Genomic DNA, 26321 nt, shown 5'->3' with positions numbered 1-26321 from the left:
TCTGATATCGTGGGTAGTGTGAGAGAGGAATTCTGGACTGGATCAGGGGAGGGGAATGGACTGTGTTTGTAATAATGCAGGGAGGCAGATATAGGAAAAACGTGGACTGGATATTTGAAAAGGAATGGACTGTATCTGAGAGAAGGCAGGGAGACAGAGAGATAAAGAGACCTGTAGAGAGGGGGAAATCCTGGACTGGATTTTTGAAAGGTAATGGGCAGTTTGAAAGAAAGCAGAGAGAGTGAGACAGAAAGATAGAGACAGAGAGATGCGGGAAAGCTGAACTGGATTATAAAACAGGGAATGGACTTTCTTGGAGAGATGACAGGGAGACAGTGAGATAAAGAGGCAGAGATAGGGAAGTCCTGGACTGGTTAAGTAGGCAAACGTTTGTCTTATGCTTTCATCTCTGTTCTTAAGTGTAAGTTTATTCTCAGTTAAAAAGCTGTACGAAACTAAGTCAAACATTTTAGCTTTTGTATAGACCTTCAGTGTAGAGACCTGACTACCTGAAGCATTTTGAAGCTGATTGACCATGTTAAGTTTGATGTTATCCCCCCTTTCTCGCTCTCTCTCACTCCCTCTCTCTGAGAGAAGTGCCCCGATTGAGAGGAGTACGAAGAGCGAGAGACGAGAGAGATCAGGAAGATCGAGACCTCTCTCTTCATGTGCTCTCTCTCTGCTCTCTCTGCTCTCTCTCTTCCTCTGCTCTCTCTCCCTCTCTCTGCTCTCTTTCTCTCTCTGCTCTCTCTGCTCTCTCTGCTTTCTCTCTCTCTCGCTCTCTCTCTGCTGTCTTTCTCTCTCTGCTCTCTCTCGTATTCCCTCCTTCCCTCACCCCTTTGTACCCAGCTACACACTGAATGTCTTGCTATCATAATGCAGACTTTGACTCTCATTACTATTCTGCACAGGGTCGTGAGCCTCCACTGCCATGAAAGTTAATCAGGGCTGGACTAAATATTTATGCAGCTAAAACAATATACAGATCAGACTCTGAATAATAGGTGTTACTCTGTTGGACAGACAGTTAACCAGACAGTTGGTCTGTTTTGATGTGTCCTGTCGTGACAAAAACAAGGTGGTGGTCACAAACTGTACTCCTGGTCAACACATGGTGCTTCACTTGCACCTAACTATCACGACACACTGACCACACACACACACACACACACACACGGGAATGAGAAGTGCTTTTTTTTTTGCATAACGGCAACTTCATGCAAAGTCCCATTGACACGTTTTCATGAGGAAGGAAAGCTGGTGTAAACACAGAAGTGACCGAATATATTTAGTCGTTTCCTTTTTGAGTGCTGGGACCGTGTGCCCTGTGAGTGAATGTTTAGAGCTCAGGAAAATGCCTTGAGCTGCAGAATAACTCTGCAAGCGATTGACAGTGCATCCTGGGAGAGGAAGGGGTTAAGAGAAGGGAGGAAGGCAGGCAGGAGTAGGGAAAGGAAGGGGTTAAAGCTAAGCAAACCTATACCAGGAAGCATGATCAGGAACGACTCACAGAATTCCCGCTGGGATCCCATTATAACCCAGGACCAGACGCTTTTATCCACAGTGACTTACAGAGACTAGGGGGTGAACAACTGCTGCTGCAGAGTCACAATAGGGCCTTGCCTGTTTTACGTCTCATCCAAAGGACGTTATCACCCTGAAGAAACCCTGTCTATGAAACCATTAGCAGACCACAGTATTACCAGCAGAGGCAACTTCACAACACATCTTATACACAGGGAAGGGGGGTGATCAGCATGTGTTTGCACCAGGATTGCCTTGCTGAGCAGCTGGGTGCAGCAGAACCGGCTGCCGCTGTAGCGTCACTGTTTCTGTTGCGACGTGTGTCAACAGGGGCGCTGGGAGCAGCACTAGACCTGTGTGTCATCAAACAAGCCAGGCAAACCCACAGCAGGCACTTCTCTTCAGCAGCCCACGGCTCGCTGAGGCACGCAGGTTCCTGCAGTCTAAAGGCTGTGTTTACTCACCTTTGCAGGGCAGAGGGGGTGCGCTGTTAATGATTCATGCGAGGTAACCATTGTGATCTCTTATTAGTCTGTACTGGGAGTGGGTTCAGTTAGTTCTTGCATGCCTCTGGCCTCAAGGGCCTGTCTAGTTAAATACCTTTAAAGACCCGAGACAACAGTCCTGTCGAAGACACGTGGTTTGACCTTCTGCCTTCATCAGTGTAGTGTTTGAATATAAAAGCGATATACTATACTATACTATACTGTACTATACTGTAGGGCGACCAGATAGCAAGAGTAAAAAATCGGGACACTTGCAGTTGGTGAGGGGAGGAAAGAACCCTTGTGAACTACTGCACAACGCAAGCGAAGCAAACTACGTATCTTTCTTCTGTAGATAGGCTTTTTTTTATTCCTTCGCCTTCCTGTGTGCATTGCACTTAGGCAAAAATAAAACCTTAGAGAAATATAACTTAAAAAAAAAAATACTCCAGAACGGTTAACTATCTTGTTTACTGTTCAGATGACAACAGTGTTTTAATCAGCCTATCAGTGCGTCTGTACTGGCTTTTCTGTGACCTGTACTGTACAGTAGGTAGTGGGACAAAGTCAGTGCTACATTGCTTTGGTTTAGGTCGCTAAAATCTAGTTTTCAGCATTGGAGGTAAAATACCAAAAATGAACGACAAAGCAGAATCTCTATAACTTCAGAATCACACATTAAGCAAAAGGCCACTACAGAGGCTGCTGAACAAAACGAGAACAAACAACAGCTTTCAGAAACCAAACTGGAAAGTCAGCGCAGACAAAAAAGTATTCCTGTGTGGGTTGTACCCAAGTTAAATCAGCACTACAGGTACAATCAAGCACAGCCACCTCGCTTCAAACAACCTGCTGTTTACTTTTTAAATGCAGTTCGAATTTTATATCCAAGTAGGCATGTTCTTTGTTTTGACTTGGTACGGATAAAATATATTCCTGGATGGGTCAAATAACATGACAACGAACGCGCTGCATATATGTCCTTTATTAAAGAATGCCAGATACCTTTGGGTAACCGAGTTTTGGGACTGTTTCTAATCGATTTCCACAGCTGTATAACTTGGCAAAGCTTTGCCTTACACTTCCAACCAATTCAGTGGACGCAGAAGTGCAGTCTCAGCGTATGAGCAAATCCACACCAGAGAATGTCGGCAGCAACTGCAAAAATGCAAAACACTTGAGAACCAGCAAGAAAAAACAAACTACTGCATAAAGGAGCTTTTACATCATTGTTTCCGAGAAGTATCTTGGTAGTTGTAATCAATAGAATTATTTTATTTAAGAGTCTTTTGCTTTTCTGAAATTGTGTCTGTATTTCTGTATTAATTCTACTCTACGTTAAATGATTAAGATTGATGAATCTGAGTGACTGACCGCTCCTTTCTCTCTCTCTCTCTCTGTCTCTCTCTCTCTCTCTCTCTCTCTCTCTCTCTCTCTCTCTCTCTCTCTCTCTCTCACTCTCTCTCTCTCTCTACAGACAGGTTCAGGGGTCAGTTCAGTGGATGGCCCCAGAACTGGCCAAATGGAAGGGGGGCCAATCGAGCATGAGGAGGAAAGCAGGCTGAGACTGGGGGAGCGTCCCGGCCTGGGGAAGGGAGCCTGCGGGAAGGACGAGGAACAAGAAGAGGGAGAGGGGCAGCAGCATGGGGATGAAGGAGAGGGAGGAGAGGGACAGTTCCCCGAAACAGATAGAGAACTGGAGGGAAACCGGATGGGGGGCTGCTCTGAAAAAACAACAACACACAACGACGTGGATATGGAGGACGCTAGGACCCTGGTAGCCTTTTCCGCCTCCGCTGTGTCCATGCCAACGCCTTTCAACAGAGAGACGGGCACACCGGGGCCTGAGTTACTGCAGACCACGGTGCTGTACGAGCAATTCAACATGGAGATGGCCGGCGACAGCAGCAGCCTGTCCGAGGCTGGCAGGGGTAAGGGGAGCGTCGGGGGCTCTGACGGCCAGGGGGAAGAGGACTTGAGCGTGCTGCAGAACGCCCTGAGTCTGGCCAGACACGGGAAAAAGCCGCCCAACTGCAACTGTGACGGCCCGGAGTGCCCCGACTATCTGGAGTGGCTGGAGAAGAAAATCAAAATGGCCATTGGGACTGAGCAGAAGTGTGGGACTGTCGATCAGTGTGATCGAATGCCTTTGAAACCCGTCAACGGCGCTTTCCCTACCCCCCACCGAGCCCCGAGCCCCGCCGCGGAAACAGAAGCAGAGGGACGGGAAGATCGTGCCGGAACGCCTTCGACGGCGGCTCATTTTACCCCCTACTCCCAAAACGCCATTTCCATCGCCAAGGAGAGGAACGTCAGCTTGCAAACGGCAATCGCTATCGAGGCCCTCACCCAGCTGTCCTCCATTCTTCCCCAGCCCTTTGTACCAGCTGGGGAGTCGGCAACAGCCAACCCCTCGCTGTATCACCCCAATCCTTTCCTGAGTCACCACCTACCCCAACTTCAGCAACACGACAGCGCTAGCCACTCGGAACCTTCCCCGCCTTCTTTGCAAACCTCTTGTGGTGGCTCCAATGACCAGGGAGCACTTGTGGGAGGCACAGACTCCTCTTCATCCTTATCATCATCTCTAGCATCTCCCGTCAGCGTGTCACCCTTTGATCCTCCTAATCACTCACACTGGGAAAACCAACAGGCCTTGCAGATGCAACTGGAGAGCAGTAGGAACAGCGGCAGTTTTAACAGTTTTCAATCTTCTTCCCAGGTGTTCCCAAGCCAGATCGTTCCTCCGACTTCCCATTTCCAAAGGCAGCAGAGGCAGGACCAGCAGGACCAGCCCATTTGGGAGCCCTTGCCCAATTCCGGCAGTCAACAACCAGCCAACCAGCCTTCCCAGAACCCATCCCCAGCCACATTCTCCAGACCCGGACACAGCCCAAACCCTGCTCTGCCGGAAAGCCCCAACTTTACCAAGCCGGGCCAAGCGGCCAATCCCTGGAGGATGTTGAACCGCACTCAGAGCTCCCCATCCCCGTTCAGTGACCCCATGACGGAGCTCCACCAGTTGCTGGGAGACACTAACAACAAATACATGCCATCTGTGTTTAAAATCCCCGAAGTGTTGCAGCAGCATCCACAGCATCTCAAAGACAAAGGGTTGTTGGCTGCCTCCAAGATTAAAAATGAGGTTGTGGATCCTGCTTTCTCCTCCAGTGGGAGGAATTGCAGTCTGGTCAATGGTCAAGCCATGAACCATTTTCCTCACCAGCACTCTGAGGCTATGAGCCTGCACTACAAGACCCAGGCCGCACTGCAACAGCACTTGCATCACAAGAGGAACCTCTTCCAGGAACACAGCCCCAACCCCTCCGCCTTGCCGTCCAACTTCCGGGACCTTCAGCAGAGCTGGTTTGCTCATGGCGGGCATCTCGTCAAGCAGGAGGTCAAAGAGAAAAAGACCAAGAAGGTCGGCTCGTCTCCGTCCCAAAAGCTCCCCTTGGGCGCGAACCAGCAGTCCCCTCTGCCCAAACCCAAACAGATCGTCATCAAGAAGACCAAGCAAAAAGCCTCCCTCCCAACCTTCCTCCCCCAAGCGCAGATCAACCTGGATCTGCTCCGTCAGAAAGCCCAGGAGGAAAGCCGGCAAGCCGCCTTGGCATTGGCAGCTATGGCAGGGGCAGAAAGCCGCTACCTGACCCCCGACCAGCTTTCGGTCAACAGATTCCCAGGGCAGCCTGCGCAGCACCCACTGAACACCTGGCTTGCACCACCCAATACTCAGGAACTGATCGCTCACAGTGCTGCAACGTCAACTACTTCCCCAGCCTACCAGGCTGCTCCAGGACAAGCAGACTTCCCTGGGAGCGGCCCTATTTCGACCCCCACTAACCTCACTCCTGTACCAGCCTCCACTTCCTCCACCCTGCCTCCCGCCTCCATGGATTTTGTGGAGAACGTCGGGAGTCAAGTTGGTTCAGGGTCGGATGAACAATACAAGGCTTCGGATCCCAGGGTGAGCTCCTCAGGCCAGGAACCCGATACAGGTCAGCCCGGCAAGAGAGGTCCCCTTGCCCCAGCTCTCCAGGGCATTCACACACTTGAGGACAAGTTCGAGGACCTCATCCGGCAGTTTGAGGCTGAGTTCGGAGGGGACAGCGATCAGCAAGAGCAAAAGCAAGAGCAGCAGCATGAATCTAACTCAGGACATCCCAAACTGGAACTGACCTCCTCAACTCCTCAGCCTTCTGCAAACGGTGCTCTCCAAAACTCTTCTGTAGCGCCACCAGGAGCTGGTCAGGACGTCGAACGTCGAACCCCCAACGTCATTTCCGATTTTGACCCGTTGTCATCATCTCAGTCTCAGGGAGTATCGGAAGCCCCATGTCTGCCCCTCCAGTCTGCCTCCCCCTCCCGGGACTCTGTCCTGCAGCAGCAGCAGCACCGGGTGCTGGAGAACCCTTTCACGCTGCCCTTCTCCTCTCCCTGCTCCCCGAAGAAGATCAAGATTGAGTCTTCTGGTGCTATCACGGTTTTGTCCACCGCTGCTTGCTTCAGCATGGACAACGGGCTGGGAGAAGGAGAGACCCCCTCCAAGGGTGAGCCCCCCTTCACCCCCTCGATCAATGGCTTCCTGGAGTCCCCCCTACGCTATCTGGACACTCCCACAAAGAGCCTCCTGGACACCCCCATCAAGGGGACGCAGGCAGAGTTCCCCAGCTGTGACTGTGTCGGTGAGTTAGCAAGCAAGCCAGGGTTCTTTCTAATTAGTTCTGCATCCAACACGCACTCAGTCACAGATTATTAGCTTTAAAACAATCAATCAGAACGTTAGACAGTTATAAGAAACAAAACCAAGCAAACAGTGCCTTCTTCAGACTATAAACGTTTGCCTGCTTGATTTAGCTTCCTGTAGTTTTACCTTAAAGATTATCAGGCAAACGCTAAGTCAAGTAGAGACTGACGATGGCTCTAGTTGAAATGTTTGCCTGCTCAACTTTTGAAGTTTTACATTGTTACCTAAGGGGCAGCTTATCCAGTTAATTTTTACGACCAATTTTGCAGCCTTAATCAGGAGAATGCGATTGTGAATTTTAACCATAGATTATTGAGGGTTAAAGAATTTGGTGAATTTAGGAGCTGCCTGTGCTTCTGTCTTCAAGTCACTTACTGTTTATTACTTGCGTCTGGTGAACTGCTTATACACTTGTGATAAAACTTGTTTCTAAAAGTGGGACATTCCAGTGCTAAAAAGATGAAGCCTGTTTTGATGAATTGAGTAAAGTTTGTATCTGTGCAAAACTTTATATAATCCTCCAACTGCCAAGCCGAAACAGTCTGCCAGGTTTTTTTTTAAGCCACACTGCCTGATGCCTTACACTGTACTGCGTTGTAAACTACCATTGAAGACACGTCCTTGAGAGTTTACAGCAAGTTCAGCACCCGTGGAGCTGTCTATCCCAGCTCAGTTCGCTCTGCTCCCTGCTTGAGCTGCCAGCCAGACTCAGTCAGCGTGCAGCTCGACCGTCTGGTTCATTTATTTGTGAACAGAAACCTTTAACAGGATTATGGAGAGGGAAGGGGGTGCAGAGGAGCGCGGGACACACACAAAAGAGCAGGAGGGGCAAATGGCTCTTTTGTCCCTTGAGAAGGGGATCGAGACGATTCAATCTGAAAGCACGTCCGCTCCTTCATTTGCAATCCGTCAGCCTCCCGTTTGGGTAGACAGCTTCTGAAAAGCCCACACTGCAGCTGAGAAGGGATATAAAAAATAGAGACCGGTCAGGGAGGGACCGGTCAGGGTCAACATACCTTTTCCTAGTTTAGATTTCTCCCTCTTTCCTACACTCTGCCTCCCACTCTCTTATTTTCTCTCCCTCTCTGACCCTTTCCTTTTCTCCTTTGTCCTGCTCCCTCTTTCATTGCTCCCTCTCCCCTTCCCCTTCTCTCTCCCTCCCTCTCTCCCCCCTTCTCTCCTCTCCCCTTCCCCTCTCTCTCCTTCCCTTCTCTCTTCCTCCCCCTCTGTCACACCCCTCCCTCTCTCCTCTTTCCCACACCTCCTCCCTCCCCATGCGTCTCCACTATCAGACACTGATACAATCATCCGCTCTCTTTGTTGGTTATTGATCTGCTCTGTCTGGGCTGTGAGTTTCCAGCTGAGCGGGGCTCTGCCTGCCTGCTCTCCTGGCTGCCTGCCAGATGGCAGAAATGAAAGCGGCAGCGAAGCCACACTTCATCAAAAAGAATGAGAGAGAAAGAAAAAGACGTGTGGCTCTCAGCGCTTCTCCCTCCGATTCCTGGCAGGGGTCTGCATCTCAGTCTGTAGTTTTGGCTCTGCTGCTGTTGCTGCTGCTTAGTTTATCTTACCGAGATCTGAGCAGATCACAATCCAAGAAGAAGAAGAAAAGGAGGAGACCGAGGAAGACAAGAAGAAGAAGAAGAAAAATCAGCTAAGTTTATCTTTCTGATATTCGAACAGATCACAATCCATAGTTTGTTGAAGTCATGTTGAAGTGTCTAACTACAAAAAATACTTTTAGTTACTACAGAATTGGTTGTCTCCCAACGTTCATGAAGGTCATGAAGTCCTCACTCTTTTTCTCTTCCCCCTTCGCTCTTTCTCAGATTCTTAGCCGGAGGGTTGACAGAGGTCCAGATTGTCACCCACCCCCCCCTCGCTCGGACAATCACACTGATCAGCAGTCACACACATCCCCCCCACCCCTCCTTACCCACCCAAGAATGTGACCTTGCATGCCGCACAGCCGCTCCCCAGATACCAGAGATTTCAATTCAACTTTCTCTTTCCCTTGGTTTGGTTAACCCTTTCCCGACCCTCCTTCCTCAAAACCTCAAGGACAAAACTCCAGCTTTTCCTTCCATCCCTGGTTCTCAGGTCCGCACATGTTGGAAGGGGAAAATTGGAATGTCGACCTGGTCCGCAAAGGGTTAACTCTGGGTTTTAATCAAGATTTAAGAGCAGTCATCAATTAACATTGGAATAGTTTTTTTAGATTTACGTTTTCAATGATGTTTGCAACCACAGTAAACGTGCATGATAGATTCCCCCTATGCATTTACCATAGTTTACTGTGGTGTGCCATGCATCACTGTACATGCACTTTACCATGCTTTCACTATGCCTTATTACAATTTGCTGTTTCTTTACTATGAGAAACTTTTCTAAGGGTAATGCCAATCCCAGTTATGTAATTGTAAGGTAAGGTAAGGGAGCCCATTGAAAAGATCGACTGGTCTAGGACATGCTTTGCCTGCATTAACCCCTGCTATTGCTTCTCTCTCGCCTCTCCCTCTCTTAGGACCCTTCACCACCCCCCTCAAAGGTACGTTGCCCCTGGACTGCTCCTCCACACAGCGCTCAGCTGTCTCGAGAAACAAAGGAGCGTCTCCACTGTGCTGAAAGGGTTAACTGAACTCTCACAGCGACTTTCCTGCAATGGCCCCACCACCCCGTTCCAAACCTGAGCCTCAGAAGACCATGTCTTGGTTTACGCTAGTGAGACTCGTGTGCGAGGCTCACAATCCCAGAATTACACAACACACGCTCAGGCTGTTTATGGGAGTCAATTTGTTGTGTGTGTACGAGGGGCTAGAGGGCAAACATCAACTCCACCAGTAATGTACAAGGCTGGTGTTAATGTTGATTTGGTATCTATCTATAGTTACCCCCATATAGATATATCTAGCATTGATCTATCTATCTATCTATCTATCTATCTATCTATCTATCTATCTATCTGTCTATAGAGACCCTATACACACTGTATGATCATTGTGTATCCCTATCTATCTATCTATCTATCTATCTATCTATCTATCTATCTATCTATCTATGTGACTCTGTACACAGTGCAAGGATATTTGACTTGGGGTTCTCCCACACATCTCGTTGCTTATAAAACCACAGCAGCATTTCAGCCCAACATTTTGGCCTTGGTGGACTGGCAGCTGCCGCTAGCACACGTAGGGTTAAACCTGCAATTACATGTTTGGCTTTGTTTGTTTCTTGGTCACAGAACAAATCATAGAGAAGGACGAGGGGCCATACTACACCCACCTGGGGTCCGGGCCGACCATCGCATCCATTCGAGAGCTCATGGAAGACAGGTGAGTGAAGTCCTGCAGGCCTCCACCACTGGCGCATCACACATGCCTTGATACAGCTGTGCTCCACGTCTAGTTTACTGATTCTACCAATTGCTTTTATTTGCATAAGAACATAAGAAATTCAAGAATGCTAAAAGGTCATTCGGCCCACCTAGGCTCACTCGTGTTGATGCCAACTTGGTCCACTAGCTCTCAGGAGAGGAGAACATAAAACCCTAACCAGGTTAATATGGGAAGTGAAACCCATGGCTGGACAGACTGCCCTTCCTCCAGGCAGCTAGCTAAAGGTCTTATTATGGTCACAGAGAGGGTTGTATAGTATTGTTCATGACAGCATCCAGTCTATTCTTGAAGGATACGAAAGTCTCTGCTTCAACAAGGCAGTCCGGCAGCCTGTTTTATTGATTCAGAACCCTTTCAGTGAAAAAGCTCCTTCTCCCCTCGGTTCTGAATATGCCCTTCTTCAGCTTCGACCCATCTTCTCAAATCAGATTTGACCTAATGAAAGGAATGACCTCCAGCTCTAGCCAAAGGTTTTGCATCACCCTACAGAATTAACAAATTCTGCTTTATACGTTAACATATTTAATTACATACCAGTTTATAGTTTGTAAAGCCATAAATATTTGACCAAAATATTTGCAAATCACACCCATAACACCAAGTTTTCTCCAGAAATGTTCCCGACCTGTTGCAATATACAAAGTTTGCATTATTAGTGGAATTTGATATTCATGCTAAAAATGTTTGGTCATATGCGATAAAAACACATAATAAAAGACAAACATTTATGGCTTTACAGTCACATCTGACATCTAACATGAAATACTAATGCACTGTACTCCTATTGTGGCTTCCGGTAGGCTTTTGTGATGTAATTTAGTAGATTTTCTGATTACATGGTGTGAAATAAAATATCTAAATTATGTCCTTTTTTATTTTTATTTTTTAATTATGTCTCAATCCTAAAATTTGAGGTCATGTATAACCTTTGGCCATAGCTGTACAATGTGTGATCCTTAAAGATTGTACATTTTCAACTTCAGTGCCGGTCCAGTATAGGATTATATGCGGCTTTCTTATTAGTATAGTTAAAGATCGAGCTATATTTATGTTCTAATCAACATCAACCAATATTTTCTGAAGCATTTCCTCTAACTCCTATGTTTTTGAAAGGAGAAAAAAAAAATCATAATCAAATAGAGAGAGCTTGAAATCAAAATTTTTAGTTTTTTGCGGAAATGAACAGGTGTTTTACGACTTTAAAAAACAAATAGAAGTTAAATTAAAAATGAGTTACGCGCTTAAAAAGCATGAGCACTGGAGACAACTTTTTGTTTTGTGTTCAGTCAGGAAACTCATAAGATGGATTATTTATTACAGCTTAGAGTAGACTTAATAATACAGCGTCCTTCTCATTAGAAGCCAAAGAAGCCCTAGGCCAGTCCTCCTTCAGAATGGCGAGTGATAATTGGGGTCCATCGCAGATTGGTAAAGTTATGGTCAGGTCACGGGGTCGTTGTGTTTCTGTTGAGGTGGCGTGACGCTCTGACCCTACTCCCTGGGGTCACCCATGACCCCTGGAGTTGCTCACCCCCTGCTGATCTCAGACTGAAGTGCTGTCCAAGCGTCAGGTTTTAATTGGCAATTAAAGACAAAATAATAATGGGGGGGGGGGGGGGGGGGCAAAGAAAAAACAATAGCTTCTGACTCCCTATCAGATTATCTGATAAAACTAAAGTAAGGTATACTGATATGAATGGATGACCTACAATGTGTAGTTTTAGAAATCAAATTAGATAATGTCAAATAGACAAGAATAATGGAACATAATTGGATACGTACACTCACTACCTGTACTTGAAGGTTTACATAGAAAGGAACAGCAGATCTTTACATCATTAACTATGTAGTCAATGACATTCATAGATTTAAATAGAAATAAGTGTGTGTAGTTGCCATGGCATCACAAGCCTGTTTTCAAACATAATTTTTCCCTTGACAAAGGTATGTTAAACGTACCGAAACGTCGGGAAGTTGGCTTTTGTAAACAGTATACATGCTTATAGGAAAGTAGGATTGTAGTGTTATTTACTACACTTCTGCTTTGCTTGAAACACAGTATGTATGGCGCAGTAAGCTTTTAGAAGGGAGCTCAGTGTGTTAATCCCGAGACAAGAAAACTGGATAGACATTGATATAGTGATACACAGCCATGCCTAGTGATAAACAGCAATGATGTACAGCGATACACACATACATAATTGTATGCTGGTGTACATGGATACACACTGATGCATTGAATTGCAGGGATGGAAATAAGACTCCTATTGCAGTGTCCCCCATTCCAGGTTTTACCACAAGCTTGATTAGCCACAGTGTGTGCAGGTAACAAGCTCAGGTGTGTCTTATTAAACTCATAGTGAAACAAAGAATGGATCAAACAGCTATGCAATGGGAGTCTTTTTCCTATCACTGATATATTGATACAGATTGCTATACACTGCTGCACATGGATGCAAATCGCTATACAGTGATACATTGCTATTATACTGTATTAACCAAAAAAAAAAAGAATGAACGGTAAAGCGATTGTTTGCTGTGGTAGACTTCAAGCATAGCAAAGTGTAAGACAAGCACAGGACCAGCTGTAAGGAACTGACATCGCCAGACAATTGTTTTTTCCTCGTCCAGCCCTTGCCTTCTCATTCAATTCAATGAGCTTTCGGTTCATTACACAGCAAGGTAAAGCTAAACTACAAAAAACGAATCAAAGCAAAACCAAAAAGTTGTCAAGGTGCTATATAAGCTGTTGTTTTGTTGTTGCTGTGCAGGTTTGGAGAGAAGGGGGAGGCTGTCCGCATTGAGAAGGTGCTCTACACTGGCAAGGAGGGCAAGAGCTCACAGGGCTGCCCCATCGCTAAGTGGGTGAGTGCAGCACAGTGGCGCAACAGTGGTTGCAAAAGTGGAGTTTCTGTGGCTGGGCCAGTGATTCGAATTCAAATAAATGTTCGTTTCATTCAGACTGGCGTCATGAACTCCCTCTTTGGTGGACAGGAGGAGGGATTTCACAGCCACTCTACCACAACCCCAACATTCGAATAGAAAACATTTTATTATAATACTGAGACCTCTCTCTCTCTCTCTCTCAGGTGATCCGCAGGGCGAGTGAGACAGAGAAGCTGCTGTGTCTGGTGCGGCACCGGACGGGGCATCACTGTGCCAACTCCTTCATCGTCATCCTCATCCTGGCCTGGGAGGGGGTCCCGCGGGGGCTGGCGGACGCACTGTACCGAGAGCTCTCCGACACCCTCACCAAGATGGGCAACCCCACGAGCCGGCGCTGCGGACTGAACGATGAGTGAGTGACGAGTGAATGACAGGGTCGTGTTTATTTGCCCATGTGTTGTTTCAGCTCTTTTGGGGATCGTTTCTGTCGGTGGGGGGGGGGGTTTGACATCTGCGTCCTGATGATGACTTAACCTCCTTGTGCTCCATCTTTCGGGTGAGACATTGTTGTAAGTGACTCTGCTGCTGATGCATAGTTCACACACCCTAGTCTCTGTAAGTTGCCTTGGATAAAGGCATCTGCTAAAATAAACAAACAATAATAATAATAATAGAAAACACACCAATTAAACACATAAACAAATTAAAATCAGCGTAATCCTTCATTCATGCACCTGAATTGTCTTAGTTGTCTTTATCTGGTTTGGTAACATTAGTAGATGCGTTTCTCCTCCGAAATGGAATAGCTTTGAGAATTTAGCCCACTGTGTTCTTGTCTTAGTTTTTTTTTTCTTGTCCCAGGTACATGTTTGGTACGGGGGTGTGGGGGTGTGGGGGGCTTGCAGGACAGGAGAAACACAGAGCTTTTAAAACTTCCGCAGAAATATCAAAATATCCGCAGAAATGTAACCATTGAAACAAGGTTAATGTTCCAGCCTCTCGAAGCGTATCTGATGGTCTGAACAGCAGGAGAAGCGTTTGTGTTGCACTGGATAAGTCATCCTCAGTATCAGAGTACAGGAAAGCCCAAGGCTTTTCCACGATCAAAACTCAAATCTCCAGCCGTGCCATGGAAATGTCGATTCAAAAACGAATGGGGATTCTTTTCTCAAGTTTGATCATGGAAAGGTTTGGGGTTTGCCAGTGGTCAGATATTGACGACTTATCCAAGGTAACAAACATTCCATTTAAACGGAATGTTGGAAATATTGCTGTATTGCAGTGTTACAGTATCTCAGTAGCGCTGTTCTCACTGTCACAATGTCACAATATCGCAGTGTTGCTGTATTGCAGTGTCGCAGTGTTACAGTATCTCAGTAGTGCTGTTCTCACTGTCACAATGTCACAGTATCGCAGTGTCGCAGTATCTCAGTAGTGCTGTTGTCACTGTCACAATGTCACAGTATTGCAGTGTTGCTGTATTGCAGTGTCGCAGTGTTGCAGTATCTCAATAGCGCTGTTCTCACTGTCACAATGTCACAGTATTGCAGTGTTGCTGTATTGCAGTGTTGCAGTATCTCAGTAGCGCTGTTCTCACTGTCACAATGTCACAGTATTGCAGTGTTGCTGTATTTCAGTGTTGCAGTTTTATGGTCACGATATTGCAGTATTGCTGTATGCACTGTCACAATGTCACAGTATTGGTGTATTCACTGTCACAATGTGACAGTATTGTGGTATGCTCTGTCAGAATGTAACGGTATCGCAGTATTGCGGTGTGACAGTATTGCAGTGCTTTGATGGTTTTCTCTCCCCACAGTCGCACCTGTGCCTGCCAAGGGAAGGATCCTGACTCCTGCGGAGCCTCCTTCTCGTTCGGCTGCTCCTGGAGCATGTACTTCAATGGCTGCAAGTACGCCCGCAGCAAGACTCCACGCAAGTTCAGACTGCACGGGGACCACCCCAAAGAGGTGCGTCCGTGGCATATACCTGCCTGTCCCCCAGGGCTTCACAGATTAGACTTGATCTTGCACTACCCCACTGTTACCTTAGGTACAGCATTTACTAAGAGCTTGATCAGCCACAGTGTAAAGGTTAAAAGAAGTTCAATCGAAGACAAAGATTTCAGGTCGAAACGCTTGTCAAAAGAGTTTTTAGTCCCCTTTGGTACAGCTCTGTATTTTCTTAACAAAAAGTAAAGCAAGGTCAAAAGGGAAGCTAATTTGACATGGTAAATAACCATAGTTTTAAGATATACAGTAGCACTAAAAAAAAGAAAGTCTTCCGTCTTCTAACGCGAAAGGCATGGGTGTAAACTTCGTGCCTCTTTGGTAGCAGCAGCACTGCTGTTGTGTTCAGAAGTGAACTGGGCTGCAGTCTGGTGTATTCCTGTCTGGTGTCACCAGCATGATAACCCTATTGTTTCCTTCTTTTTAGGAGGAGAATCTGAGAGACAATTTCCAGGAACTGGCGACGCAACTGGCCCCCCTGTACAAGCAGCTAGCCCCCCAGGCCTACACAAACCAGGTGAGGGGTTGAGGCTGGAATGGGGGAACAAGGGTTGGGGTTGGGGTTGGGGTTGGGGTTGGGGTTAGGGTTGGGTTGGGGTTGGGTTAGGGTTGGGGTTGGGGTTAGGGGTTGGGGTTGGGGTTGGGGTTAGGGTTGGGGTTAGGGTTAGGGTTAGGGTTAGGGTTGGGGTTGGGGTTAGGGTTAGGGTTAGGGTTGGGGTTAGGGTTAGGGTTTGGGGTTGGGGTTAGGGTTAGGGTTAGGGTCAACAAAAAAAACACAGATTTTGTGTCTAAATGTTTTAACGGTGTTGCACAACGCGTTGTCACGGTTGAAATTTGGTGTTTTTATTAAAAATAATCCCTTCCCCCTTAATTATTTTATTATTATTATTATTATTATTATTATTATATTATTATTATTATTATTTAGTCATTTAGCAGATGCTTTTATCCAAAGTGACTTAAAGAGACTAGGGGGTGAACTGCTGCTGCTGCTGCAGAGTCGCTTCCAAAAGGACCTTGTTTGTTTCATGTCTCATCTGAAGGACGGAGCACAAGGAGGTTCAGTGATTTGGAGGCTGTGTGGTCCAAATAAACAGGCTTGTAACCAGGAGGCCCCCAGTTCAAATCCCAGCTCAGGCACTGACTCGCTGTGTGATCCTGAGCAAGTCACTGAACCTCCTTTGTGCTCTGTCTTTTGGGTGAGACGTTCTTGTAAGTGACTCTGCAGCTGATGCTTAGTTCACATACCCTAGTCTCGTGTCTTGTAAAACGCTTTGTGATGGTGGCCCACTATGGAAGGCACAATAGAAAAAAAGATTTGCTCAGGGTCACACACAGGGAGTCAGTGGCTGAGCTGGCTTTTGAACCTCCTGGTATCAAGCCCTTTTCTTTAACCACTGGACCACCGAGCCTACTTTAACATTAGTTTACCATTCTAGTTAATTATCGACGAGTTAATTAGTTCACAGTCTGAAATGGCTCACTCGTTCGTTTGGGGTTTCACAGGGAGGGTCCGGTTACTAAATAACTCAATGAAAACGTCCCAGCAAGGAAACACAAACAAGAGGCCCTTTGAAATGAAATGCTTGGGGCTTTGGGTTCTACACCAAATCTCCATTGCAAAAAGCAGGGCTTGTCAATCAGTCCGTCATAATATAATCCCAAAGGAACAGCATTAATAATACAGCCGAACCTTTTAATGTCTCCTGAAAGGGACTGTGCAGGAATGTGGACGGTAAGCAGAGTTGATTTTACCAGGATGTCACCAAAAACCTGGGAAATTCAGCATTAAAACAAAGAAGTGCACAATACGTGAGAGCGTGTAACTGGAGTGTGATAACACCCAGATTACCAGGAGCTTGTCTCTGCTGACTACATTCAGGACATTTGGGTGTGGTGATAATAAGTGGAGGAGTAACACTAACAGGAATGATGTCAGGTGGGTTTGACTGGAAATGTAATAATCTTTCTTTCTTTTGTTCCCTCCTCTCTCTCTCCCACTCTTCCCCTCTATCACTCTCTCTTCCTCTCCTTCTCTCTCCCCCTCTCTCTCCCTTTCAATCTCTACCCTCTCCCTTTCCCTCTCTCCCCCTACCTCTCTACCCTCTCCCTCTCTCTTTCTACCCTCTCTACCTCTCACCATCTCCCTCTCCCTTCCCTCTCTCCCCCTCTCCCTCAGGTCTCGACCGAGCAGTCAGCCCCGGACTGTCGGCTGGGTTTGAAGGAGGGACGCCCGTTTTCCGGAGTGACGGCCTGCATGGATTTCTGCGCTCACGCTCACAAGGACCAGCACAACCTCTACAACGGCTGCACGGTGGTACGTCAGGAGCATGCGGGTTACAATACAGCAGCAATCTTGCACTTACTATCGACAGCTATGAACAAAGGTTTTGCATCACCTAGAATTTTAGGATTGAGACCCTGTAAGAACGTAATTCAGATCTGTTAGTAAAGAACAAAGAAACTATGAAATTATATTGGAAAAAAACTTTACCTGAAGCTATAATATTACAGTATTTCATGTTAGGTTTCAAAACGTCACATTTTTCAATTTTTTCAGTTTTTCAAGAAGCATAAGGAAAACTACAGAGCGGTATGTAATTCAGTATGTTAACGTAACATTTCGACTTTATGAAGCAAAATTAGTTAATTCTACAGGGTGTTGCAAAACCTTTGGCCAGAGCTGTATATATTGCAAGCCAAAGCCTTCTCAGAGAGGTTTACCAAAATAACACCTGATGCCACTGCACAGCCTGTTATAACAAAACATCCCCCTAAAAACACTGACAGCACCTAGCCACCCTAACCCTTACCCCAACCCTAACAACCCCAACCCCAACCCCATCCCCATCCCCAATCCTAACCCTACCCACCCACTGTCCAAAATGATTTCCAGATTTGGCAAACACTTCAACTACCGAAGAAGGCATGAGACGGAAAGTTTGTCTAACTGGCTTGTGACTGGTTTCACTTACCCTCATCGGGACTAATTTTGCAGTAACAGATTTTACCTTAGGTCTTACATCAGTGAGAATCGGTATCTGTGAAACCAGCCATGTGTTTCTTCTTCCAGTTTTACCAGTTTGGAATTTATAGGATGGGGTTTCGCGGACCCGCATCAGAACTAATCTCGAATGCTTCCCCCCCTCCCCGGCAGGTGTGCACTCTCACGAAGGAAGACAACCGCTTCGTGGGTAAGATTGCGGAGGATGAGCAGCTCCACGTTCTGCCGCTCTACAAGGTCTCCCTCACGGACGAGTTCGGCAGCGAGGAGGGGCAGCAGCGCAAGATGACGTCCGGAGCCATCCAGGTCCTCTCCAACTTCCGGCGCGAGGTGCGCAAGCTCCCGGAGCCCGCCAAGTCGTGCCGGCAACGCAGGCTGGACGCCAAGAAAACCGCATCGGAGAAGAAGAAGAACCAGAAGGAGAAGCAGGCGCTGGAGATCCCCGAGAAGATCATCAAGAGTGAGGTCAATGAGACGGGCAGGACGCAGAACCAGCAGCTCAACAAAGGTGACCGAGACAAAAAAAAAAAAACGTTTTGCTAATTTTTTTCCGCGAAGCAGGGATGATAGAAAAAAAGCAATACTAACAAGCGCTGCACAACTAGTTAGTCGCGAGACCAAATTATTTTTCCTCATGTTTTTTTTTTTTCTTCTTTTTTAATCAGGCATCCCCAAACAGGAGGTGAAACCCACCATCAAAATGGAGCACAAAGATCGGTTTGAGGGCTTCAATGGGAACTGCAACCCTGCCCTGGATGGCTTCTCCGTCCTGGGAGGCTGCAGACCAGTGGACGCCTACTCCATGAACAGCGGCTACCCCTCCTACCCTTCGTACTATGCAAGGTCCAGCCTGCCTCCCTCAGCGCTTCCACCTCCAGGCCCTGCAGTGATCAACGGCTTTCACCCCAAGTTCCCGCAGCCCTATGGATATTACAACTACCCGCCGAACCACATCTTCCCATCTCAGTTCCTGGGCTATGAGGGCAGGATCGGGGCTTGCTGGCCCGCAGCTTGTGCAGGCGGCTACGAAAAAAAGCCGGACGTCCGCACCCTGCAGGCCAGCCTGAACCACGCCTATCCCGAGTTCTCGGAGCCAGCTTACCCTCCCTCTGTGCGGTGTTCTCCCGAGTTCTCCGCTCCTCACCGGACTAGTCAGATCCCAGGAGACACCAGGAGCGTTCCAGGCCCCCTGACGAGGGCCATCAAGCAGGAGCCGGTGGATCACACGCCGTATCCCGACTGTGACGGCATTCCCAGCCTTCCCAGCGCGGACGTGGGCGGAATTCCAGGGTCCAGTCCGGCCCCGCAACACGAGCAGTGGCCGGGATACAAAGTGAACGGGAATCTGGCCATGGAGAGGTCGTGGAATAACAGCAGCGCTAAGTTCCAGGAGAGCACAAGGTTGTGGGATTCCTCCTCTCTTATACGAGCCAGCCCCAGGCTAGCGGAGGCGCAGATGGGTGTGGAGAAACAGCAGCAGCAACAGTGGAACAAAATGACCCACCGCAGCCTTGCCTCCCCTTCCCAGTCCCCCTCTCCATCTCCCTCCCCCCACCACACGAACCCTGCAGGGGGGAATCCTTACGGCTTCAAACCCAACGAGAACTCCAGCACCCCCTCCCCCAGCCTGCAAGGGAAACCTTGGAGCCAAGTGGGGTACAGTCACGGCAACAGTGACCCAGGGAACGGTGTCGGTAGCCAAAAGAGGCCGGCCTCCGGTGGCTACCCTGACAAGATGTGGGAGAACCGGAGTCCGACTCCGGTGGGTCTCCATGAGAAGGCCTGGAAGTCTTATGGGGGCTCGGCCGCTGCTGGAGCTGCTCCCAATTCAGGACACAGTTTAGCCACCACCCCAATCCCCACTCCAGAGGGCAAGCTGTATCCCAACCCCTTCCAGGCAAGCGGGGAAGAAGCCTCAGCCAGCAAGATGTTCTGGGACCCGTACGAGAAAGAGGAGAGAGTGAAGGAGGAGGAGGAGGAGGAGGAGGAGGAGAGGAGGAGGGAGCCCGAAGAGGAGTGGTCCGACAGCGAGCACAACTTCCTGGACCCCAACATCGGGGGCGTGGCGGTGGCCCCTGCACACGGCTCTGTCCTGATCGAGTGCGCCCGGCGGGAGCTCCACGCCACCACCCCTCTCAAGAAGCCAGACCGCAGCCACCCAGCCCGCATCTCCCTGGTCTTCTACCAGCACAAGAACCTCAATCAGCCCTGCCACGGGACGGCCCTGTGGGAGGCCAAGATGAAGGTGCTGGCAGAGCGTGCCAGGCAGAGGCAGGAGGAGGCAGCCCGGCTCGGGATCCCCCAGGAGGACATCAAGGCCTACGTGAAGAAGCGGAAGTGGGGAACTAGCAACGCCGCCAGCCCGGCCCCCGAAGCACTGGCAAGAGACAAGAAGGATTTCCCACCTACGCGGCGCGGGACAAGCCTCAACACCAACTCTCAGATCACGGTCTCCTCATATGCTTACACACAGGTCACGGGACCCTACAGCCGCTGGATCTGAGATTCCGCGCGGTGGACCTTAGCATCGTTCTTTTTTGTGTGTGTGTGTGTGTGTGTTTTTTTTTTTACCTCAAATTCAACAGCAGCTCCTTCTTGCGGGTCGCTCTAGCTGTTCCTGGTGCTTGCCTCTTCTCAGACAGAGGGGGATTTATACTTGTGTTGTTATTTGTTCTTTTTTGTTTGGGAGCGAGATTTTTGATCCTCCTCTCTCTCATCCTCAGACAACCGAGTGGTTTTTGGGGGGGGGCTGGATACAGTGGAGTTTACAGGAATTTTTAATTTATTTTTTAAAAGGGTGCGGATTATAATAACGACAACAACCAAACAACGGACAACGTTTCCTGGAGTCAGTCTATTTCTCTCTCTCTCTCTCTCTCTCTCTCTCTCTCTCTCTCTCTCTCTCTCTCTCACTCTCTCTCCGAGTTTTTAAAAACTTGCACATAACCGGAAGAAGTAAACATAGTAGTAATACGCTTCTCCCACGAAAAGTTTTTAAAGTCGATTTTCATTTTTACTATTTATTGTAATTTGTGTTCCTTTTATTTTATTTAAAAACAACAACAACAACATTTAAATTTAAGAGAGAAAGAAAGTAGATTTGAAAACCCTGCTTCTTTCTCCAAACTCGAAGAGGAACAGGTTACATCATTTTCACAAAACATGCAGGAAATTTTGAATCACCTGGGCGCCTTTTTCTACAACTACAAGCTCCACAATTCCAGCACATCTTAATGTGAGTCCCACTGTCTTCAGGAAGCAGATTAGCTGTGCAAAACTGGACATCTACACTGAAACCTCTTTACATTGTGATCACTCACTGTGTTTAAGTATGGTCTCACAAGTGGCAAAGCACAGAGTTTGTCATGCAAAGTCCTTACACATGTTGTACAAGTTACTGTGACATAGCACATCATGTTGTACCTAATGCATCTGCTAAAAATATGCTGATATCGGTCTCTCTGGGTGATTCATAACCACCAGTGCCATAAGAAAATGTGTTATTATAATTATGATTAATAGTTATCGTTATAGGTTCAACCCTAGACAGCAGACAGCAGACAGAAACACGTACAGTGTTGATTGATGGGGGGGATTCAGAAAGTCCTGGGAACACGAAGCTACCTTTTCAGGACCAGTGGCTTGAAACCTGCTTCCAGGAGACGAGGAGAACTAGTTTGAGGCATCTTTGCTGTGTCACTCAAGCTTGGCTGAAATGGTGCCACAAGTCTCCTCTGGTGTGCCATGCATTGTCCATGAAACCTAGTTCCAAGCCACAAAGTGAATTTGTATTCCCAGAGATTTAAGCACACGAAGCCTATTTGTGGCTTGGAACTTGGTTTCTGGAAACTCGGTTTCAGTCCACTGCACAGCACACCAGTGGAGTCTTGGGGTTTGATACGGCCACCTCAAAATAGGGCTCCTAGAACCGGATTTCAAGCCACTGTTCCTGAAGTGCTTGGTCCATGAAAAACATCGAGACAGACCATACCCATCCACAGCAGTCCTGTGCAAATTACCAGTTACCGTGCCAACGCTGGCGCTTAATTCGCGTTCTGCAGTAGTTTGTTCACATGCTCGGTTGGTTATGAGTCACCCTGTATGTGTGCTTTGACTACACTTGAATTCTCACAGGTTTGTGTTTACATATGCATAGGGATTGAGGGTAACCCCAGAGGGACTGTCCAGCACATTTTTTTTTATTTGTATGGCTCTTACGCACGTGCAGAAATACTACGTTCCTGGTGCTCTTATATGACATAGCGGGACATTTTGTGCTTGCTGTAGACCGTTCTCTACTCGAAACTGCCAAGGACAAGCGACAAACAATCCAGGTTGGAATGGCTAACTGTGTCACCGTGGTGCGAGCTGGCATGGTGCTGGGTACAGACACGACACTGCAGTGTTGGTTTGTACTCCAAGATACCCCGAGATCTCTTGGGTTATATGGCAACGTAGCGTCGCTGGTGATAGGGTCAGTCATCAAAAAGGTCTCCCCCATTTCTGTAATTTGAGGCACAAGGATACCCCTGAAAACTTTTAAAATGTTTTGTTTGTTTTTTTTTGTTTTTTTTAAGTATTTCTGATAAAGATAAAAATTATAATCCGATTCTGAGTTAATTATGTATATTTTGTCGCGCAAGACAAGTTCCCCTTGATTTTTTTAAAGGATTTTAAAGGATTTATGACTCCTTATTTTTATTGGATTGGTAGTTTTTTTTTTTTTATGATTGAATTTTTATTGGATTGGTAGTTTATTAAGACATGAGAAAAATTAGATGATCAGAGAATTTTTTTTAATGTACAAATTTGACAAAATTCCAACCTGCTTATTGCTTGTCTTGATAGAATTATACATAAAGGGTTTTAAAATGTCATACTTTAGACAACTAAGTCCTATAAAGGAAATATCAAAGATCTTTGGATCTCATAATTACAGAAATGCTATTCTGCATTAAGTGTTTAGAACAACAAAAAAAAATATTTAAGATAAAACATTGTTTTTAATACATTTTAGATACAACTGTGTTTAAGATCAGAAACGAAAAATGTTACACATTTTTGACATAATCCAAGTGTCTGTTAAATTAGATGCGCGCGGCAGTCAAGTAGAGAACGACAGCGCGCACAGCAAATGCAAAACCGCAACTCATGTTAACGCAGGCAAGATCTACATACTGGTGCTATTCACGTTTACTATAATGATTGACTACGGTGCTCCCTTACAGCCCTCAGTCCTTGAACGCTGAAGAAGATCCTGGAGCGCACGGGTATACCCGAGCTCTGTGGCGTGTTTCCAATGCAGATTGCATACCGGACTCACCAGCGTATAAGCTGAACACACGAATCAAACCAGGGTTAAACCTAGACTCCTGTTTTATTAATGATCTGATCATCTGACTTGTAATCAGTGCACTTCACAAAGGTTGAATACATTTGTTTCCTGAGATGTAATCCAGTGTATCTGGGATTGCACTTTGACTGCGATGTTAACACCGGGGTTATTAATACAGTTTTTAGCACTTACAGATTACAGGTTATTACACCCCTGTCAGGGCAAACTGAGTTCTTAATTTGCAGATTTAAAAAAAAAGGAAAAACCCGCTTTGAAACTTGACATCATGGACTCTGGCGATAACCCTGGTTTAACAAAACAACATTGTAATTTGAACTGTGAAAACTGAATAATGAAAAAAGGCCAAGAGATTATTATTCTAATTGTATTTTTTTGTTTTTGTTTTTGTTATGGAAAGATATATAGATCTCAGATTCATTTAGCCTTTTTTTTTAGCTGAAGGGGAAATTGCAGTGAAGGCTGCTTCGTTTATTAGAATATATATTGTTGGTTGCTTTTAAGAAAGCTTTTTCACTGTATACATTTTTATAAAATGCGAAGTAACGTTTGATACAAGCAAAATGTGTTAATGTACAATTTCCTTTTCAGCTAAAAGGAAACTGAATTGAGACCTATGACCAAATTACTTTTTCTCAATTCCAATTTTTAATTAACACACCATTCATTTGGTTTAAACAGGGGAATGAAAAAGGGGGGGGGGGGGGGGGGGGGGGGTCATTTTTCAGACAATTCCATGATTCCTACAATAAGGATCCAGAAAAAAAAGAATAATGAATATTATTATTGTTGTTATTATTAAAATATTTTAGTTTTTTTTTAATGAATTACAGAATTCAACTTGTATGCCAGGGTGTGTTATAGACGACCTGTATACGGTAGTGCAGCTGGGCAGCGGTCTTTGCATTTTACAATACTGTGAAATGTGCAAAGGCGTTCTCATTAATGATTTAAGACAGCTTTGCAACTTCCATCTGTTGTGCCTGAACTGAGAAACGATTTCCGATGTAGGGCTCCAAATATCTCACCCTCTTCGAGAGACGTAGACACGGTCACAATCTGCATTTGTATTTCATTCAGAAGCTCAGCCTGCGTTTTATTTCTGAGCTGCGCTCATTTACTTGGCAGCAAACAGAATTGGTGCTCAATTCAAACTCTCCAGCATTCACGTGCATTTCCAATGGTGCAAAACTTCAGACAAACTCGGAACAGAACCTACTCACTAAGTGTTGCGTGTCTTTTTACAAACAGACGTCGTTTTTCTGCATTTGATCCCTCGAGAAACAGAGTCTGAAGGTTAACTAGCTTCAGATATCATTTCTGTAGCTTTTTTTTTTTTTTTTTTTTTTTTTTAAGATTGCGATTTCACTGTTTTGTGACGTTGGCTATCATGCTGTCATTGTGTGTGGCAGCACACTGTGGTTCTGCAATGTTGAGTTGCCGTTGTTCTCTGCCTTTACCTGTATCTTGAACTTGCTTTTAGCTTATCTAGAGAATCCTAACTGCCTGCACTAAACAGCCTGCCTCATTCCATTCAAACTGTGTGATACATATACTAGGTGATGCATATACTAGGTGGGACTGGCAGTTGAAAGGTCATATTCTCACTTGATTTGAATAAAATGAGACAGGCTGTTCAATCCCAGCACTTAGGATTCTGCAGACAAGCTCAAAACAGCTCAAGACCAGGTAAAGGCAGATTTAAAATAACAACTCAATATATTGGAGCAGCAGAGGCCAGAACCGCTGAGAATAATTAGAAACACCTTGAACTAATAAAAAGGAAGCTGAGATGAGTTTTGAAGCTACTCAGTCTTTCGTAACTGGGTCCCAGTGTGTTTGGAATACACACAATGTATGTTTTGATTTAGGGAGGGGCTGTGTGGTTGGTGATCTCTTTAACCCAGAGCAGTGTCTCTGTTCTTGGGAAGCATGGTGTTTTATTTCCAGGTGTGTGAATGAGACAGGTGTTTCTGTGTACTGTAGATCTGTCTGCTAAGGATAGCATGGTGCTCTCCTGTGCTTTAACGGCGCACAACTGAGAATCAATCCAGTTTACTGTAACCTTTGCGTTTTATTTTCTTATGTTACAAACACGCGTTTTGGGTTTTTTTTTTTAAATCAACCATGCCCGGAAAACGCAAATATTATTAGAATTATTTTATAATTTCTTTTTCTTTTTTTTTAAAATTGTAAATACTGAAAAAAGCAGAATTTTTATAAAAGCACTTTTAAACTTGATTTTAGTAATAATAATAATAATAATAAAAATAATAATAACAATAATAATGCTTATAATAATATTAATGACAACTTGAAAACTAGTTTATTTAAAAGAATATTGAGAGAGAACATAAAAAAACAAACAAAAAATATAAATATTTAGCAGCTGTCATCATAAAAACAGAACTCATACCGCAGCGATTCCTGGTGTCTTCTTAAACTTTAAATCTGTTAATTTCCTAAAACCATGAAACGTGATCCCACGTCAACATGAAACGTGGTTCTGCTATTCTGTAGACACAAAACAGCTCAGCTCAGAGTCTTGAGTAAGCTAGCGGGAAAAACAAAACTGCTGTCTCTTGTTTTAGAGTTAGCTTTAGTAAGTACTTTGAGGCCAGCGTTAGTAGAACAATGGGTCGCAGTCACTGTGATTGAAAGGTTTATTTCCTAGTTAATCAGCTATAAGATACTAGTATCTTGGTGTTACCAGGGAGCCAGCTTTGAGTACAGATTTTCTCCCCTGGATTCAATGGAAAAATGTGTCTCCCTTATATATGGCGACATCCAATTGCGTGTTCTACATCTCAGATGTATGTAGAGAATTGTGTATGGGGTTCTGTACAGTACAGGCTGCTGGCCACTCCACAGTGGGTCTCTGACTTGAGGGGGTGCAAATCAGATTGTATCTTACA

The 26321-nt window shown here is 46.0% G+C and overlaps 1 protein-coding gene across 5 annotated transcripts in view; it reads left to right on the top strand.

Moving 5' to 3' along the window:
- The window catches only part of tet3 (tet methylcytosine dioxygenase 3), a 50609-nt gene extending 24963 nt beyond the window's left edge, over window positions 1-25646 (top strand). For 4 of the 5 annotated variants that reach the window (XM_041233398.1, XM_041233395.1, XM_041233394.1 and 1 more), the window contains 10 exons: window positions 3487-6697; window positions 9284-9307; window positions 10001-10091; window positions 12926-13019; window positions 13244-13452; window positions 14860-15010; window positions 15477-15566; window positions 17229-17366; window positions 18207-18561; window positions 18719-25646. In XM_041233398.1, coding sequence (XP_041089332.1) covers window positions 3532-6697; window positions 9284-9307; window positions 10001-10091; window positions 12926-13019; window positions 13244-13452; window positions 14860-15010; window positions 15477-15566; window positions 17229-17366; window positions 18207-18561; window positions 18719-20556 — 6156 coding nt within the window. In that variant the 5' untranslated portion in view covers window positions 3487-3531 and the 3' untranslated portion in view covers window positions 20557-25646. The remainder of the gene's footprint in view (window positions 1-3486; window positions 6698-9283; window positions 9308-10000; window positions 10092-12925; window positions 13020-13243; window positions 13453-14859; window positions 15011-15476; window positions 15567-17228; window positions 17367-18206; window positions 18562-18718) is intronic. The other variant, XM_041233397.1, reaches the window with a different exon arrangement.
- Window positions 25647-26321: the final 675 nt, after the last annotated feature.

This window comes from Polyodon spathula, chromosome 31 (genome assembly GCF_017654505.1).
Source record: "Polyodon spathula isolate WHYD16114869_AA chromosome 31, ASM1765450v1, whole genome shotgun sequence".
Classification (NCBI taxonomy): Eukaryota; Metazoa; Chordata; class Actinopteri; order Acipenseriformes; family Polyodontidae; genus Polyodon; species Polyodon spathula.
This window is presented reverse-complemented; position numbering and strand designations above follow the sequence as displayed.